The sequence below is a fragment of the Primulina eburnea genome, chromosome 12, assembly GCF_022965805.1.
Source record: "Primulina eburnea isolate SZY01 chromosome 12, ASM2296580v1, whole genome shotgun sequence".
In the NCBI taxonomy this organism is placed as follows: Eukaryota; Viridiplantae; Streptophyta; class Magnoliopsida; order Lamiales; family Gesneriaceae; genus Primulina; species Primulina eburnea.
This window is the reverse complement of record NC_133112.1, coordinates 6,442,012-6,460,781: the sequence shown is the minus strand read 5'-3', so window position 1 is coordinate 6,460,781 and position 18,770 is coordinate 6,442,012. Positions and strand designations below refer to the sequence as shown.

Genomic DNA, 18,770 nt, shown 5'->3' with positions numbered 1-18,770 from the left:
GTCAAACCAGCCAGACCGTTTGCTGTTTTAAAAACATTGATTGAAACCCCGATCATTTGAATCAAACCAAAACATAAGCGATATCATTCTAAACAAAGCTGAAAATTAAACCCACCGACCAAAATTTTAGACTGGACCAAGACTCTCGTTTAATATATATATATATATATATATATATATATATATATATATATATATATATATATATATATATATATATATATATATATTATTTTGTTAAAATGGCAATTTCCCATCTGCATGATGCCTAATCAGGTTATGTCACAACGTAAAAGAAATGGAAATAATCTATCAAAATAGAGGAAATAACAAATAGAAATGATAGAGAATACCAAGAAGTAATAATACATTCCCAAATACCCAATTTCAGTGCCCAATCCAATCAATCATGGGAGAACGACACAGAGAATGTGAAAAAGTAAGTACTTTAAAATCTCGAAGAAAAAAATGGATAAACTTCCGATATTACTTGTTTCCCCTGAAATACGTATATACTTTCTGCAAAACAGACAAACCGGAAATATTAATTTAGCAAGTTAATTAGTACAATAAATCAAGGTTAATGTTATTTTCACAAATTTCCGTTTGGAGCCTCAAACTAAATTTCAGGACTGATGTGATCTCGATTAAATAGATGAGTTGGGTAAGGGAGTTCCACTGGATCAAATCAAATAATTTAGTGTTTAAGAATTTGATTGAAGATAATGGCTTTGGTTAACACCTGCAAACAAGAAAAGAACTCGTGAATGGACGCCGGAGGAGCGTCCGGCATAGCCCTCCGATGCTTAAATTAGCAAGTTGAAGATGAACACAAGCGATTATATATATGTGCTTGAGAGTCAAGAATTTTTAGAATCATTAAATGACATTAATATCTGTTATTTATAGTAAAAAATGGGGTAGATGTCTCGTTTCTCGTGCCACCTACTAAGTATGGCAAGTCGGCTGCTCATACTATATCTTCTGATTACTTTTAGAACACTCAAAACCCAAGTGGTTCTGACATATTAGATAGCTTGTATCAATCATACTTGAATGTGATGCAATTCTCGAGGTGGCTCGGGTGGTAAGGTATCCGGGTGCTCGTATGAGGGCCCGGGCTTTTGATCACCCATGAAGGGGAAAAATGCCCGGCTAGTGAGGAAAGTACCCGATGTATTGGCTCTGATCCGGCTAGTGAAGAAAAATGATTTGTACCTCGCATATGCTTGATATAAAATAATAATCGATCGTTTAAGAATATTGCAGAAACTAACTCGAATTCGATGAGTAGTAAGTGGTGAAAAATACAATGATTATATCACTCAATGCATGTACGGAAGTAGGAGTTTAATTAATCTTAATGAATATATGTTTTCAAGCACAGTAGTATCACAATCGTAGAGAAAGTCGCCGGAGTGCAGAAGGACAATGGCCCAGAGTAATTATCAGGCCACAACCCGTGGATCGTGAATTTCACGTACTAAATTTTCCATCTATAAATAGGGAGGGATTAGAGTAAAAAAAAAAACATATCTGGCTCCGTCTCTCTGACTCCCAGACATTGATTAAAACCTAAAAAGTGTTACCTGAATTGATCCACCTTTAACTAAATAGGCAGCATAATCGTTTATAGATGGATGGAGTTTGTAGGAAAAAACAAGTTGAGAAATGGCATGAACTTTGCGTACGGAGGAAGTGGAGTGTTCAATACTTACGGCGATGCTCTACCAAACATGACCACAGATCGACTTTCTGGACAAACTCATCAATGCCTCAGTTTACACCAACTGAGATTTGCGCGTACGGAGGAAGTGGAGTGTTCAATACTTATGGCGATGCTCTGCCAAACATGACCACTCAGATCGACTTTCTGGACAAACTCATCAATGCCTGAGTTTACACCAACTGGGATTTGAACTACTCTTCAGTTGCTCTCATCTCTCTTGCTGGAAACGATTATGCTGCCTATTTAACCAAATGTGGATCAATTCAAGCAACAATTTTTAGGTTTTAATTAATGTCTGGGAGTCATAGAGACGGAGCCAGATATGTTTTACTCTAATCCCTTCCTATTTATAGATAGAAAATTTAGTAAGTGAAATTCACGATCCACGGGTTGTGGCCCGACAATTACTCTAGACCATTGTCTTTCTGCACTCCGGCGACTTTCTCTACGATTGTGGTACTACTGTGCTTGAAAACATATATTCATTAAGATTAATTAAACTCCTACTTCCATGCATGCATCGAGTGATATAATCATTGTATTTTTCACCACTTACTACTCATCGAATTCGAGTTAGTTTTTGCAATCTTCTTACAAGATCGATTATTATTTTATATCAAATATATGCGAGGTACAAATCATTTTTCCTCACTAGCCGGATCAGAGCCAATACGCCAAGTACTTTCCTCATTAGCAGGGCATTTTCCCCTTCCTGGGTGATCAAAAGCCCGGGCCCTCATACGATCACCCAGGTACCTTACCACCAGAGCCACATCGAGAATCCCACCATACTCGAGTATGATTGATACAAGCTGTCTAATATGCCAGAATCACTTGGGTTTGGAGTGTTCTAAAAGTCATCAGAAGCTATAGTATGGGCAGCCGGCTTGTCATACTTAGTAGGCGACACGGGAAACGAGGTACCTATCACATCTTTTACTATAAATAACAGGTATTAATGTCATTTAATTATTCTGAAAATTCTTGAACTCTCAAACACACATATATTTTCGCATATATTCGCTTGTGTTCATCTTCAACTTGCTAACTTAAGCTTCGGAGTGGCTACGCCGGACACTCCTCCGGCGCCCATTCACGAGTTCTTTTCTTGTTTGCAGGTGTTGTTTGCAGGTGTTAAACAAAGTTATTATCTTCACTCAAATTCATAAACACTAAATTATTTGATTTGATCCAATGGAGCCCATTACCCGGCTCATCCAATTCCTCGAGATCACATCATTGGCGCCGTCTGTGAGAAACTTGAGATTAAGACGTTGATCTAGATCACATCAAGGGCTTCGCTGCAAGTTTGAATTTCCACCGTTGATCTCCACCGTTGACCTAGATCAGATCGGACGATCAGGATGGATCTAGGAAATTATGCAGGCAGGTGAAAGGACGCGTACAGATATCGAGGAGGCAGGCTCATTATTATCTCGGAATACGAAACGATTTTTCGACGGTTTAAATGCTAAGACATGCGTCATAATGACACCTCTTTGACTGCCCGAGAATACTAAACGACAAAATATTCAAAGCCCTGGAGACATGAGGCCCTGGCGTCGTATTCAAAACTCGGGAGATATGAGGCCCCGGCATATTATCTTCAGCCCGGGTGGTATCAGACCCCAGCATCTCATCCCATCTATGGGATATTTGAAGCCTCCGATGCTCTTACACACTCTAAATTATTTTTCTATTAAAGTACAAGTATGACTGATCGGGACAGTGAGTAAGACTCTAGCCCAACTATTTCAGGGATGGGTGGTGATACCCTCATAAGGATCCGGGTCATCATTAACTCGGTTTATTCATTAGATAGCTCGGATCAGAGCCAATACGCTGGGTACTTTCCTCACTAGCCGGGCATTTTTCCCCTTCCCGGATGATCAAAAGCCCGGGCCCTCATACGGCACCAGGGTACCTTACCACCTGGGCCACCTCGAGAATTGCATCACATTCAAGTATGATTGATACAAGCTATCTAATATGTCAGAACCACTTGGGTTTTGAGTGTTCTAAAAGTAATCAGAAGTTATAGTATGAGCAGCCGACTTGCCATACTTAGTAGGTGGCACGAGAAACGAGACATCTACCCCATTTTTTACTATAAATAACAGATATTAATGTCATTTAATGATTCTAAAAATTCTTGAACTCTCAAGCACACCTATATTTTCGCATATATTCGATTGTTTTCATCTTCAACCTGCTAACTTAAGCATCGGAGTGGCTACGCCGAATACTCCTTCGACGCCCATTCACGATTTCTTTTCTTGTCTGCAGGTATTAACCAAAACCATTATCTTCACTCAAATTCCTAAATACTAAATTATTTGATTTGATCCAGTGGAACCCCTTTACCCAGCTCATCTATTTCATCGAGATCTTTGATTAACGAAATTTTACAGGATCCTCTCCTCACTGTTAATGTAAATGGAAATGCAAACTTCCCGCAGTTTGGTGAAACCCAGAGAAAACCATAATAATAGTCGGCCTAGTGGACACGACCACGAAATCAATTTTTATGCGGAGAGCATTGTGAAGGGACCGAGGGATCGAGTTTCCTTTCATTTTGACTTGTATAATTCATTATACTAAAGTTGGGGAATTTTCATATGTATTTTTCACCTTTTAAATATACAACAGAAATAACTTAAAGAAAATATGATGAAAATAGGAAATTTTGATAAACAAATGACTAAATAATTAGTTTTTCAAACATTCAAATTTCTTAAAAAATCTACAAAGAAAATATTAAAATAAATTTTATTTCAAACTTATTATCACGCGGGCAGGTATGACCAATTGCTAGGATAAGAAAAAAATCTCGCCCAAACATAAATCAGCTCTTATTATCTGGCCGAATTTCAAGGCACCGCTTTGCATGAGTATAGATTTTGTTAGTTAAAATGCAGTGATGGGTGGTCTTACCTGGACTACCCACAAGCTCAGCAAAGATTCTATGCAAAACAGCGCAAATCCAATAAGGAAAAATATCTGCATCAAAACAAGGCAAATCACATTCACGACAGTATAATATGTATATTGCAAAACTGAGGAAACAACTGAGGCTACATGTCCACACAAACTTTTAAAAAATGATCTGAATTCTTCTGGTAACCTTCCACACTATCACAGTTCATTTCCTGTCCTCGGTAGAATATTCATGTCTATACAGTTTTTCAAATATTAAGCAGCTATGGTTCACACCAATTATCCTGAAACTGGGTTTTGCATCCGTATTAGTCAAATACTAATTTGGTAGGTGATTAATTTCCATGTTGGAGAATAGACGATACAAGGTTTTAGCTTACTTTGCTAGTAAATATATAAAAAATAGACTTCTAAATACAAGCAGAAACTAAAATACGTTTCCACACACCACCTCTTTAAAAAGTAGATTCAGACTCTTCATAGTCATCAACCAAGGGACTAAAGCAACACAAATTTTGAGGACAATGCATCGTATGGCTAAAAATTGGTGTGAGGCCACAGAGAGTCGGGGGTGCGTGCAGCACATGCAAGAAATACAAAGACTTACCCCAGCCAACACATGGTCAGAGAAAACGTCAATTGCAGCAAGGATTCCCCTAAATAGCAAGAAATAGGAAGAAAATCAAGTACAATGTCAGTACAACCAATCAGAGGCACAGAGTAGATTTTTGTACCCCTCTTTCATAAACTAGTTATTCAGTAAACCGAGTACAGTCAAGAAAGCAAAAACCAACTCCTCAGAATACAGAAAAATTAAATCAGTCTATGGAGACTTGATCAAACAAAAGAAATCGAATATCTCTGGTGACCAGGAGAAAAAAAAACTAATCGTACGTCAGTGATTTTCCATGAAAGACAACAGGAGGTGCAATTGCCGCAAATATGCAGAAAGCAATGTGGAGCTGCAGTGAAATGTAATCAAAATATCAAAATACCGAAGCATTTATTGCAAAATCGTAACAATTCAAGGTGGCAAAAAGGCATACCATATAAAACAAGAAAAACCATCCAAATTTTAGAGCACTATCAGTCCTGAAAATCAGAATCACATATACAGAAAGAGTTGATATTTTTCCAAGTTCTGAAGGGTCCTAAAAATGAATAAGGACACTTCAAATACCTCATTGCCCGATATAATGGCCTGTACCATAAGACATATGAAAGTGGGCATCCCATCAAGGCATATATTATTGCAAGGAAAAAGATCTTGACACCTACAGAAGGAAACTATGTTTAAGCACTTTACATTATTAGAAACCTATACACAACTTGATGCACCAAAAGATCGTGAATTTAAACTTGCAAACAAAAATAAAGAAAATAAACTTACCACCACCCTGTACCCAACAAATAATGACAGCAATGACATTGAACGAAAGGCAAAGGACGATACCTGAAACAAAAAATAGCAAGAAACAAGAATAAACGATACCTGAAACAAAAAATAGCAAGAAACAAGAATAAACAATAAATTTCGCAGAATGTGCAACTAACCAAAATTACAGTCCTACAAAGTAGAGCCATATGAATCAAGAAATGTACAAATTACTTTAACTACCAGTCGTCCAGTCCTCAAAAATCAAAAGAAACTAAATGGAAACAAGGAAAGCAGTCAACACGTAATGTTCTACTTTTTACCATACTTACAGACATGTGAAACCATAACTACACCTTGTCATAACTACACAGAAAAATGGGTGTAACATATTGATAGCAATGATACGGAACGTAGATAATGGATAACAAAGAGATATTGAAATCACTACGTCATTCTTCACACATCACACCATAGCCCACCAGAGAACATGAAAGCTCTCTTTTTTTATAAACAGAACACAATTATGACGGTAAAAACCTTCCCACAGCAAATGCTCTTCATGAGTACAAACTTAAATTTGAAAGAAGTTAAGTTGTAACATAAAAATTATATATAAGTTAGTAAATATTATATTACAGATGTACAAAATACGAATAGAAGGAATATATTCATATACACACCTAACCAACTTGCAAAAGCCAGATACTGCAACCTCTGAGCATGGACTGGTATTTCGTTGGCTATATCATGGTGAATGATGGGAAAAAATGGAGGCCAATTTCTATCATCCACCGTGACACCAGCTGAATCAAAGAATAATTCGGTGAATTAGAGCGTAGGAAGAAGAGTATAATGATTATAAACATAATTACTAGCCTCACAGCTTACCACTGGAAACAGCATCTTCCCTTCGTTTAATGTCCTGTAGCCCACGTGAAATTCATTATTCATTACAATGCAAATGCATAAGGCTCCAAGGCACAAGTATAAAACAGGAACGAGCAAAAAGGTACATCAAGTAGGAATTCAACCCGATGCTTTTCTCATATTTAAATATTTAGAAGTGTACTTTTTTTTGGCGCAGAGCTCTTTAATTTTTTTTATTTTTTTTTGTTTTTATTTATTATAAATATTTATATTAAAAATTATAAATATTATTTAAATAATAATTTAATATTAATATATTATTTTAATAATTAGATATAATGATTTATAAATAATAATTAAAGAATAATTTGATTTAATAAATAATAAGAAAAAAATATAATTAAATAAAAAATAAAGAATAATTTGATTTAATGATTTTTTAATGTTTTTTAATTAATATAAATATGTATTAAATATTTTTAATAATAATATTATATAAATGAAAAATAAAATTAAATCGTGTTGATATAAAATATAATTCATAATAAAAATTCAGACACAAAAAAATTAATTATAATTATAATATTAATATTAACATTAATTATAATTATATTGTTAAATTTGTAAATAAATAATAAAAAAAAGAATATTTTAGAAATATACTAAACATTTGAAGTAAATGGGTTGGAGATAATGTTATATTTGGTGCAGAAACTGCACTATTTTGGTGCAGTTTCACCAAAATAGATTTATGGTTTGGAGATGGTCTAAGTATATTTCTTAAAGCCTACAACATAAACCAACCCTTTCTCTCCTGCTCAAATCTGCTTCCCAAGAGGCGAGTTCTTTCTCCTTACTTTTCGAGTTCTGCAAATTTATGCAACACGATGGAAATTTGTCGAATATTATATACTATAGTAGAAACTCTGTAGTGCTTATCAACATTACGTTCATGGTATCTAACGGTATGTCGACAGTCGCATCATGTTTCTGGCCAAAACCCAGGGTATTAGCAACCACATTAGGGATGCGTGACTTCGACGAGGCAGTTGCGCCGCCGTTCTGCAACACCAAGAAAAACAAAAAACCCCTTCAGTTAATCCAAGATCAAATTCAAGCACAAAACAGCTCCATATGTCGCCGATCTACAAAGACACATCCCAGAATTTACCCGAATAACACAATCAACTGACACTGCTCAACCAAAAACCCTATAGATACCGAAAACGAAAAACCAAGACAAAAATAGGCGGATCTAAGAAATTGAGGAAGCGGTTACCGAGAATGGATTGACTTCAGGTTCTTCCTCATCAAACGGATTCGGATCGTTTCTACGATTCATCGCCGAAAATTACACAGCACCAAAATCCAAAAATAGTAAATAAATATGTTTATAAATACATACAGAAATCAGAATATGAATGTACAGATGGAGTTGGAATGGAGAGTGAGTTAGGTGGGCAGTTGCCCCTGCGCTTTATGCTGCCTTTGTGACGGAATGGAATTCAAATTTGGGATTGCCACTGTAAGTCGATATTATTACGAAGAATACCCTTTAACTTGACGTGGACAGATTTTATTGGTTGTTTTGGGGATTCGGAAAATGCTAAATGTACTATCGTTATAAATTGATTTACAAAATTATCTTTGAATTTTATTATCATAATTCAAAATTATCTTAAATAATTATTTGATAATCAATATGTTTGCTCGCGACAACCGTGAGCTCTCAGAAAAATCATCAAATAACTTTCATTGCATATGATGCATAATCTTTGTTTGTTTGTTCAGACTTTGGTGATTCATATAAATATTTGTTTCTATTTTATATTTATTTCATTTTTTATTCCTTGAAACAATTCTTTTACAATCATACCTAATCAAAGGTATAAATGAATCGAATCGGTTCGTAAGTTTTTCGAGCCAAATTTATCGAATTCGAACATATTCGAACTTTATTTTAAACCAAACTCAAACCCACATTATTTTGTTCCATAGTTCTCGAGTTTTAGTATTTTATTAATATAATATAATTATATAATAAATAAATTTCGAATCTTTCGAGTATTTATTTTCAACAATAATTCAAATAGTTCACGAACATTTTCGAATATTTCGAGTCGAACTCGAAATTGAGCTTTAATTTAAATCAAATTCGAGCAAAAAATTTTTAAAATTTTCAGATGGGATCATCACTCGTATTAAAAAGCAATAAACACCCAATATTAGTAACGCTTGAAAGTTGACGATTGTGGACTAACCGTCCAACGGTAGAGTCCGTCCGTGCTTGGCTGTATTGTGAAGGTACTACTCTTGTACTAGAGTCTCATCAACTATGTTTGACATGGAAAAGAACTGCGTGTTCAAACTGAAATCAAATCATCTCTTCTAAATTGAAAACAAATTCATGCCAAAGTGTTTATTATAATTTGACAGGTCTATTATGAGACGGTCTGTCAACGCCTCCGGTGTGCTTTTGACAATTTTGTCAACAAGGCTCCGCCGTCAAAAGGAAATGGCAGGCAGCTGCAAGACAGTAAAGTCTTGTTCGATTGAGGCTCAATCACTCCCTATTCGAAGCTTTGAGAACTACAAAACAGGGTCTCCTCGTCTACCATGTGCCATTGAGGCTCGCTCACTCCCTGTTCGAAGCTTAATGCAACAAAACCTCTGTTCAATAACAAATGAACTTCTGTAATTAACAAACTGCAATGTTTGTGAATATCGGTAGTCTTTATGGTCACAACTATGTCTCTGTTTAAACTTTCAAATCACTGAAGAAAAAAACGCAAGTGTACGATGACATCAACATTTCATCAAGTCTAAACTTCATAATATTTGATCATACCTGTGAGCAACAACTCCTGGAGCAAGTTAGCACTTGCCACAACAATTGCTCTCAGGAACTCGAACCGCCTTCTTTGAGTGACAAGAATTCCAATCCCCTCCATCCTGCGCATAATAATCCATCGGATAATCCACATTTCCTTCTACATTTCTGTCATGAGAGCACTCCTCATTTTTTGCACGATTCCTCTCCCACCAACCAGGCAGATCCCCGAGCGCAATCTCTGCCTCGAATGATGTCAGCAATGGCTTCTTAAACGCAGCACCCCAATCAATCGATAACCTGGGGCACGCAATTTGAATCCATGCGTCGACCCCGTCCCCAAATAGCTCGATTTTCTTGGGCGACAATTCGGATATCAGAACCACAATATAATCCAGCCCTTTATCCTTCATTTTCCCTTCTAACCTCTCTAATACTCTGGGATTGCCTTGTCTTCCCAATGTGCCCAACACAATCCCCCAATTCTTTGCATTCCTTGCTCTTTCTATGGCCCTTCTCCTATCGTCCTTCATCCCATCATGATCATATTCCTCCAAGAACAATTTTGACAAATACGGATCATATCTGAAAGTTTCAATCCCGGGATTAGCAATCATGAATGCTTCCAAATGGAACCTCCCATCTGCTACGAAGATAATCACGTCGTTTATCCCTGGGGCAGATTGTAATTTCAGACTTGGTGCAGTGCAGCCGAGAACCTCCCCTGCTGATAGTGGTTTCGACTGGGGGATGAAAACCCTAAACCCTAAATCCTCGAGCTTGGGCTTCACGGCTCGGATTGCGTTAGAGAATTGAATTGTTCCCGCCATGATGAAATTATTGGCATCCGCAGGCGTGAAATTGTGATTCAGCTCTTGGATTAGCTTTGAAGTGTTGATGGCAATCTCGACAAAGATGTAGAGCACGGGGATGGTGGTAGAGTCGATGGGGACAAGACAGCTGTGGCCGAAGTGTACGAGGAGGTGGGAGTCGAGGGCACGCGAGGAAAGGTCGTCCACGCAGCACGCCCCATAGGTTACGTCTCCGAGGATGAAGCAGTGGGTGACGCCGGCGAAGGCTGTGAGTATGTCGGAGATGATGAGTGAATACAATAAAAGTCCCTCCGGAAACTGGAGCGCGACGCGGGTGGCGTTCGTGGAGCGCACTCGCCAGACGATCTTGTGGATTTCGAAGTTGTAGTTGGAAGGGAGGAGGGAGATGGCCGCGTTCAAGGCGGCGTCGTTTAGAATGGAATCAGGGATTTGATTTCTCACGAAACGCTTCGGCCGGGGCTTGGGTGGAGGCAGCCGTCCAAGGTGGAGGTCGGAGGACATCTTTTCGGTTACTGTGTCGTCCATCTTCTCGGCGGCGGCGTACAATAGGTGATACGAGTCTAAAAAAGGCACCTTCAGTTTCCGAGAAAAATAAAATAGGTGGACAAGTTTATGACAATTCGCACGGGTTTGTTCGACACTACCGTGCCCCAACCCATTCATTTTTTTACACGTGTCATTAGTATTTTATATTTTTATTACAACAAAAGTAAACCGTGGTTAATATTTATGAAGGAAACCATCTCTCTCAAAACTCAACCAGACTCCCCCCGTGAAATTTTTGAAATATTTCAAACAACCTCTCTCAAAAATTTCAAGAAAGCCCTCTCTCCAAAAAACGACGAAACGAACGGCAGAGTCATAAAATCAAAGCAAGTTTTCTCTCCACCAAAAAATCTCACTTCTCTTTCGTTTTTTCCGGTCGACGGAATCAGGCAAGGTAAATTCTTTGCCACTGTACAATGTTTTTTAATTTATAATGTAGATGTTTGTGTTTGTTTGAAGAAATTTGGGATTTGTTACACTCATGTCTGCTTTAATTTCATGCTACATATGCTGAGATTTCCACCCGTGAATCTCGTCTGTTTCTGCATTTACATATGGGTTTTTTGAATTTATGTGGAAGGTTCAAGAACGTTGGCGTCGAGCCAGTTTTTATTGAGTTGGATCAATTAGGTATTACTTTTCCCTCAAATATTTTTACTCTGAAGTACTATTTGGTACAAAGGATGGGATGACCAAATTATTAAATGTAAGGTAATTTATGTAGTGTAAAAATACACGCTGTTTGGTGTAAGGTTGAGTACTTGAGTGTGGGCTATGCGCAATGTTTATTTTATCATCCACATACCTAACAGAACTGAATGTGTATCTGCTTTGGTTAATACTTAATCTGTGTAGTGGTTGCAGTTTCATTTTTGCTTTGCTTACATTTGCTTGAAATTGATTAAAGAGGAATGAATTCTCCAACCTCAAAAAGGTTTTATGGCGAGAGTGCAGAAATGAATTCTGTATCAAGAAAGTTAATGTTAGATGTGAGCCCAAACAACTGGTGGTGCTTTAATGTTACTTGTGGTGAAACCTAAGCAAGAAGCCAAATAATTTACATGAACCTACGCAATGACGGATTCAACATTCTGCCCATTACTTATTGTGAATATTTATTTATAAGATGTTCATTTCATAAGATCTGAAATGTATGTTGTGACTCTCAATTTTTTTGTTGCAGAAAAAAAAAAACAATTTGGCATACCATTATTTTCGTTTATGGTGAGCGCCTTAGTTATTTTAAATTTTTTCCTGTTAATTATGACTTATTTAATGTTAACTTTTTAATGTTCTTTATTTATTTTTGTGATATAGGGGAAAACATATGTTGTTTTCGTTGGACGTAAACCTGGTGTATATGACACTTGGGAAGAGGCACAAAAACAAGTTAATAAATTTAGCGGTGCGTCTCACAGGTCATTCTCTTCTAGGGATGATGCAGTAAAAGCTTTTGGTTCGTATCTGGACAAACAAGTTGCATCAAATTCATCTTCAGAGTCGCAGTAATTCATGCATTTTTTCCTGATTTTGTACATCCCATTCAACCATTTATGACCACACAAATTATATGTATCGATCATATATGTCCACGTGGCATCAAATTCATCTTCAGAGTCGCAGTAATTCATGCATTTATAACACAATTTTTTGAAATTTGAATCGCCATTTAAATTCCCAAAATGTGAAGGCGCATTTTGATTTATATGCCACTGACATAAACGATGATGGGAATGTGGAAAAACCGTTTCAATTGCATTCATCATGGCCTGGCATTGGTCTGAAAATATAGATTCATGTTGTTTTCCGTACATAGCATCAAGAAATGTTGTAAACAACCACTCAAAAGAAGCTTCGGTCTCATCGGACATAAAAGCCAAACCAAACAGCACATTTTGCATATGGTGGTTTATACCAATAAATGGAGCACAAATCAAATTGTATTTGTTTGATCTATATGTTGTGTCAATCGACAGCACATCACCGAAATATTCATAATCCACTGCACATTTGTAGTCCCTAAAGAAAAAATTCATCACTCTATCGTCATCATCCAATTGCACATTCCAGTAAAAGTAATTCTCTTTGTTCGCCTTCTGAATAAAATATTGGATAAGTGCAGTTGCATCTCCATTCTCAACTTTCGTATGCTTTTTTAGCCGACTCATATGGTCATATGCATCTTTTCTAATAAAACCTACATTTTGTGGCCCACATGCTTCATTCTCCATAAAAGAAACTGCATTAGAGACAGATATTCCAGCATTCACCATAGCATTCTAGAGTGGATTTTTTTGCATGTGATAAATTGCGTGCCGATCTTAACAGGTGAGTTTGATCAAGTGCAAACATCTCATGATTATGCTCCTCCAAAAATCTACTCACCTGCCAAACACCCTCTTTTTCCCTTGTAATTTTCAATCTTGCTTTACATTTAGTTCTAGTGATCAACTTTTGATAAACTGGAATTCTTTTACTAGAACATTTTTCATCTTTCTTACCTTCACATGAGCAATTAAATTCCTTCGATTGAAGTTCATTAGTTTTGGGAAAACAACGTTGATCACCCTTTCTAACACTAAATCCCTTGGCATGCGCGTATTGACAATACAACAAATATGCCTCTTCAACACTATTCACAATTGAACCCACTGCTAGTTTGTTCTCCAAAATATCGACAACAGAGATTTCAGTTGGTACCTCGACGTTTTCTGCCGTTGGAAACTCAGGAACTCCACATTGCTGTTGTGAAATGTGATCCAGTTCTATTCATTCAATATATTCTCCCCCCAACTCTTCAATTGGATTGTCATCTTCCATTGTAATGTAGAAAACCTACAGCAACCAACACAGATTCAATATACATGAAAGCTTCACTTGATTAAATCATTCACTTGATTAAAGCATTCACTTGATTAAAGCATAAGACAAATTCCCAAATGAAGAATCGATTCTTCACACAAACAGAAAGCAGCCACTTTTTTCCAATATTCAAGAATCGATTTTACATCCTTTATACCAAACAGTACTTCAGAGTAAAAATCTTTAAGGGAAAAGTAATACCTAATTGATCCAACTCAATAAAAAATGGCTCGACGCCAACGTTCTTGAACCTTCCACATAAATTGAAAAAACCCATATGTAAATGCAGAAACAGACGACATTCACGGGTGGAAATCTCAGCATATGTAGCATGAAATTAAAGCAGACATGAGCGTAACAAATCCCAAATTTCTTCAAACAAACACAAACATCTACATTATAAATTAAAAAACATTGTACAGTGGCAAAAAATTTACCTTGCCTGATTCCATCGACGGGAAAAAACAAAAGGGAAGTGAGATTTTTTGGTGGAGAGAAAACTTGCTTTGATTTTATGACTCTGCCGTTCGTTTCGTCGTTTTTTGGAGAGAGGGCTTTCTTGAAATTTTTGAGAGAGGTTGTTTGAAATATTTCAAAAATTTCACGGGAGGAGTCTGGTTGAGTTTTGAGAGAGGTGGTTTCCTCCATAAATGTTAACCACGGTTTACTTTTGTTGTAACAAAAATATTAAAATACTAATGACACGTGTAAAAAAATGAATGGGTTGGGACAGTGCCCCAACCGGTAGTGTCGATTAAACCATTCGCACGGATTCACTATCATTAATATTTTTAATTTTTTCGAATAATACATATATTTATTCAAAAAATAATACCTATATTAATTAAAAATAATAATATAGATTAACACTAAATTAATAAATATTATCGAAACAAACAAAATTTTGCTTCAGTCCCCCAATTTCTTTTCTCTATACAAAACATTAAACATATGATATTATTATATGATATTTGAGTATTAATTGAATCATATTTGATACTAATATATGATTTTTGGGTACTAATAAATACTAATATTAATGACATATTTGTATTCTCATATGAAAATTGATACAAACGTTTAACATATGATATTTAAATACTAAAACTATTTAGATCTATCTCAGAATGTATCGGAACAGCATTGCCTACAATATCCATCACAAAGCATCATGTAGGGAGAGGGAGATAGATGGTTTTCCGTACTTCTCCTAGTTGACGGGCAACAAAACGACTACATATATTTCACCTGTAGCTGCTTCCTCTTTGGTGCTTTCGATTATTGCAGTTTCTTATTCATTTGCATATATGCATAACAAATCAGGAAGGAATAAGCAACTTACGACGAAAATGCAAACAAGAAAATAACACGAAGTAGAATGACAATGGGAATATATATGGCACTTGTGAAGACCATTTAAAATCTCTTTCTGAACAAGCAACAGGGAACAATATAAAGTAATAGCAGAAACACAAAGATAAAGTTGATGAAATTTCATGTAGAATGAAACCAATATGATTCAGCTGTTTCTACTTTCTAGTAACAAAGCTAATTTGATCATCATACACAAACAATTTCCCAGGGAGGTGGACTCGGGATCGTGCTTCCACGCACTCACACGCACAAAAAAAAAATCATATTGCAGTCGATATACAATCAAACCATTAATTCTACAAGAATGGATTATCAATTATAATCAAACCAATTCTACTTATAATATATAGATAGACTAGACCGAGTATGAGCTGAAGTTAAGGCTAGAATTTATCTAATTCGAGCCTGGACATAGGCAGATTGGCTAGAATTTTCATAATAAAGTATAAAACATTTTAACTGCAAATTCAATCTATTTATTTTGAAGCCAAACAATGAAGTTCCCTCTGAATCCAAATGAGATTACCACCTGATCAGATTTATATTACCACATATAACAATATAGGCGTCAATATGTTTTTTCTCAAAGTTGTCTTTTCAATTTACTCACTCCCACTAAATTAAACATACTAAATTAATTTTCATTTGATTTCATAATTATATGCATGCATACTTTCGAGCCATTTAAAATAATGATATTCAATTTATAAAGTTCATCCATAAAAAAAATCAATCATATTTGAATTTCGGAAAAACTTGAAAGTTTCATTTGACAACTAAAGAAAGAAAAAGTGTTGCGTGTTTTCTTTAATGCTCGCAAGCGCACGGCGTCAAGTTATAGTAAAATGTAATTATGAGTACAAGTATCGATCCCACGAGGAATGTAATTTTCTAAATTTATATTAATGCTTGTAATTAGAATAGTCTCGATTTTATTTAGAATAATCAAATAACAGATTTGTTCGTATCAATGACTGAATTGTAAATAAATTTAATTTTAATACCAAATAGAGTTGAACAATAATGGAATAAAAGATCTAGAGGTCTGATTTCACGCAACTATCCACCATGTGTTATTTTGTGTAGCTATATTATAATTGTCCTTCTTATTCATTAACCAAGAATTCCATAATTATCTACTCCCTCTCTCGAGTGCTAAGTAGATACTAATTATCTAACAAAGGATTGCAACGTCTCCGTCAACAATCGATAATTAAATAACACAACAAGCGCTAAATTCTTTTAATGGATTCCATAGCAATATATGTGCTCTCGAATTATATAAATACCATCGATGTATTTTTCTCTTTCTTGATTATAAATTCCCTTTTTCAAGTGATAATTTATAAACATACAAATCATTCAAGATATGGCCAATAAAATGAAAGCATTAAGATTGGAAAAACACAAATGAACAATAAAGACAACTTATATAGCATAAATCATGAGTCTCAACACATGGTTTCTAGTTTTGTTCCATCATTCCTCTAGAATTAAGATTTAGTTCATAATAATAAAAATCAAACAACAACACATAAACATTAAACAAGACATATCAAAATAAGAGTAAAAATAAAGAAAGAACTTAGAACAAGAGTTTTGGAGTGTATGAAGTTTTTGTCCAAAGATGTGCAAGAACTTGTTGATGATGATCTTCTTGATCTTCAATCTTCTTCCTTGTAGCCTCCACCCTTTTCCTAGCTTCTCTCCATACCCTAGATGATGAAAAAGAGATCCCTTTTATAGTCTAGACAAGATATCCCACGTAGCACACCATTCTCCCCTCCTTTTCCTCAAAGTCTACAAAGTTTCACAATTTCCGGAGGAATGTTTGTGCATGACCGCGGGTGCGGTAGTGTAAGCACCGCGGGTGCGGTGTCTTTTCGCCAAAAATTCTGTTGCTGCATAGGTGACACCGCGGGTGCGGCGCTTGCATGACCGCGGGTGCGGTCATGCCTCGGCAGTTGGCGCGGGTGCGGTAGCATAGGCAGCGCGGGTGCACTGTTGCTTCGTGTATCTTTGTCCTTTGCACCTTCTAATTCATCACTATATCACTCCAAACTCTCATTTCTAATCTTCCAAACTACAATAACAAAAACAACAACATATCAAATAAAACCTGCTCAAGAATCACAAAATTCCAAGTTAAAAACAAGTAATAAAAGTACAATAAATTGCACTTATCAAACTCCCTCAAACTTAAGATTTTGCTAGTCTCGAGCAAAATAAAACAACAAAAACAAACAAACAAACAAATAAGTCATGAAATATTTTAAAGAACTTGGCCTCAATATAAATTCAAAATCCACCATGGATTTACAATTCAAATCAATTCAACCACTTGTTCATCCAGATAAAATCATATGATTGGTTCGTTCTCTAACTTCAAATCTCTCAACCATGTTTCAAATCATTATCAATTGATTTCAAATTTTTACAAACACATATCACAAGGTCTTTTTCGGTAAAAATTGGGTTCAAAGCAATATTCATTCAAGAAATGGATACCCAATAAATATTTGATGCAATGAGGTGTGTGAAAAATTGATCAAAATTCTTATTCAATGACAGTGTTTATCGATTGTCCATAGGCTAGATCCTCCCAATCACTCTCCACTAGTATATTGGACAACTATGACTAGGTTAATAGGATTTTCAATGGTTATAATGTTAGGCCTCGGTTCATGGCTACAAATAAAGTTTAGGAGTTCAAATAAGGGGGTTCTTTTGATCTCCATTTTTTTTCTTTTTCTTTTTCTTTATTCAATCTCATCTCTTTTTCTCCTCTTTTTTCTCCAATCTTCAACAATGTATCATTATTCATTTTTTCTTTTGTAGGAGAAAATCAATTTCTTTCGAATTCTTACTCCCTTGAGAAGGTAGGAATTAATTTTATAAGATATTCAAAAGGTTGGTAATTGTGGGATTCTTGAAAAAAATATTTGAATGGGGGTCTTTTACACATATTTACGTGTGCCATTCAAATTCATATAAGCTCAAAGAGGTGACAAATGATAAATTAATTTATTTGGTAGCTTGAAAGGCTCAATCGATCCAAAAAAATCACCTAAATCATTCCTAAATCATAAATTGTCTGTATTTCGCCTCGAGTGATGTTTGGATAGTTCTAGACAAAATCTCAATTCACCATCAAAAATTAGAATCTAATCATCGTGAAAATGGTGTCTCAATGCATCAACCAAATACATATATATTCAAAAAGAAATGTGCTTGGCTTCCAAGGAATTTAAAAAACACAACTCTTTTCTCTTATAGGCTCAAAAGGGCTTCAAATGAATGTTTATGAATAATATACATGGCCCAAATAAATTCAAATATTGCCTCAATCATTTATGTGTTTGCAAAAATTTTATTTCAATGTCAAATAAAAATCACAAAGTTTTATAGAAATTG

General features: G+C 35.6%; 3 protein-coding genes across 8 annotated transcripts; all 3 read right to left on the bottom strand.

The window, feature by feature from the left end:
* Nucleotides 1–327: 327 nt before the first annotated feature.
* Nucleotides 328–8,361, bottom strand: LOC140807393 (secretory carrier-associated membrane protein 4-like). The gene is made up of 12 exons (XM_073164224.1): nucleotides 8,191–8,361; nucleotides 7,860–7,973; nucleotides 7,716–7,778; nucleotides 6,933–6,966; nucleotides 6,725–6,847; nucleotides 6,057–6,119; nucleotides 5,847–5,940; nucleotides 5,713–5,758; nucleotides 5,561–5,628; nucleotides 5,274–5,322; nucleotides 4,664–4,729; nucleotides 328–519 (listed from the first exon to the last, which is right to left on the bottom strand). Exons 1-12 carry the CDS (start codon nucleotides 8,251–8,253, stop codon nucleotides 487–489), a joined length of 816 nt encoding a protein of 271 aa, XP_073020325.1. The 5' UTR covers nucleotides 8,254–8,361; the 3' UTR covers nucleotides 328–486.
* Nucleotides 8,362–9,112: 751 nt separating this feature from the next.
* Nucleotides 9,113–11,178, bottom strand: LOC140807683 (uncharacterized). 6 transcript variants are annotated; one of them, XR_012112737.1, is made up of 3 exons: nucleotides 9,760–11,178; nucleotides 9,510–9,581; nucleotides 9,113–9,454 (listed from the first exon to the last, which is right to left on the bottom strand). XR_012112737.1 is itself a non-coding variant. In XM_073164635.1 (2 exons), exon 1 carries the CDS (start codon nucleotides 11,097–11,099, stop codon nucleotides 9,786–9,788), a length of 1,314 nt encoding a protein of 437 aa, XP_073020736.1. In that variant the 5' UTR covers nucleotides 11,100–11,178; the 3' UTR covers nucleotides 9,113–9,437; nucleotides 9,760–9,785. The 6 variants fall into 6 exon arrangements, 3 of the variants coding, with proteins under 3 accessions (XP_073020736.1, XP_073020738.1, XP_073020737.1); XR_012112738.1 differs by having other exon boundaries at nucleotides 9,113–9,437; nucleotides 9,527–9,581; XR_012112739.1 differs by having other exon boundaries at nucleotides 9,510–9,553.
* A 1,521-nt stretch (nucleotides 11,179–12,699) lies between these two features.
* On the bottom strand, nucleotides 12,700–14,434 carry LOC140806601 (protein FAR1-RELATED SEQUENCE 5-like). The gene is made up of 4 exons (XM_073163162.1): nucleotides 14,420–14,434; nucleotides 13,506–13,862; nucleotides 12,866–13,399; nucleotides 12,700–12,729 (listed from the first exon to the last, which is right to left on the bottom strand). Exons 1-4 carry the CDS (start codon nucleotides 14,432–14,434, stop codon nucleotides 12,700–12,702), a joined length of 936 nt encoding a protein of 311 aa, XP_073019263.1.
* Between the last annotated feature and the right edge of the window lie 4,336 nt (nucleotides 14,435–18,770).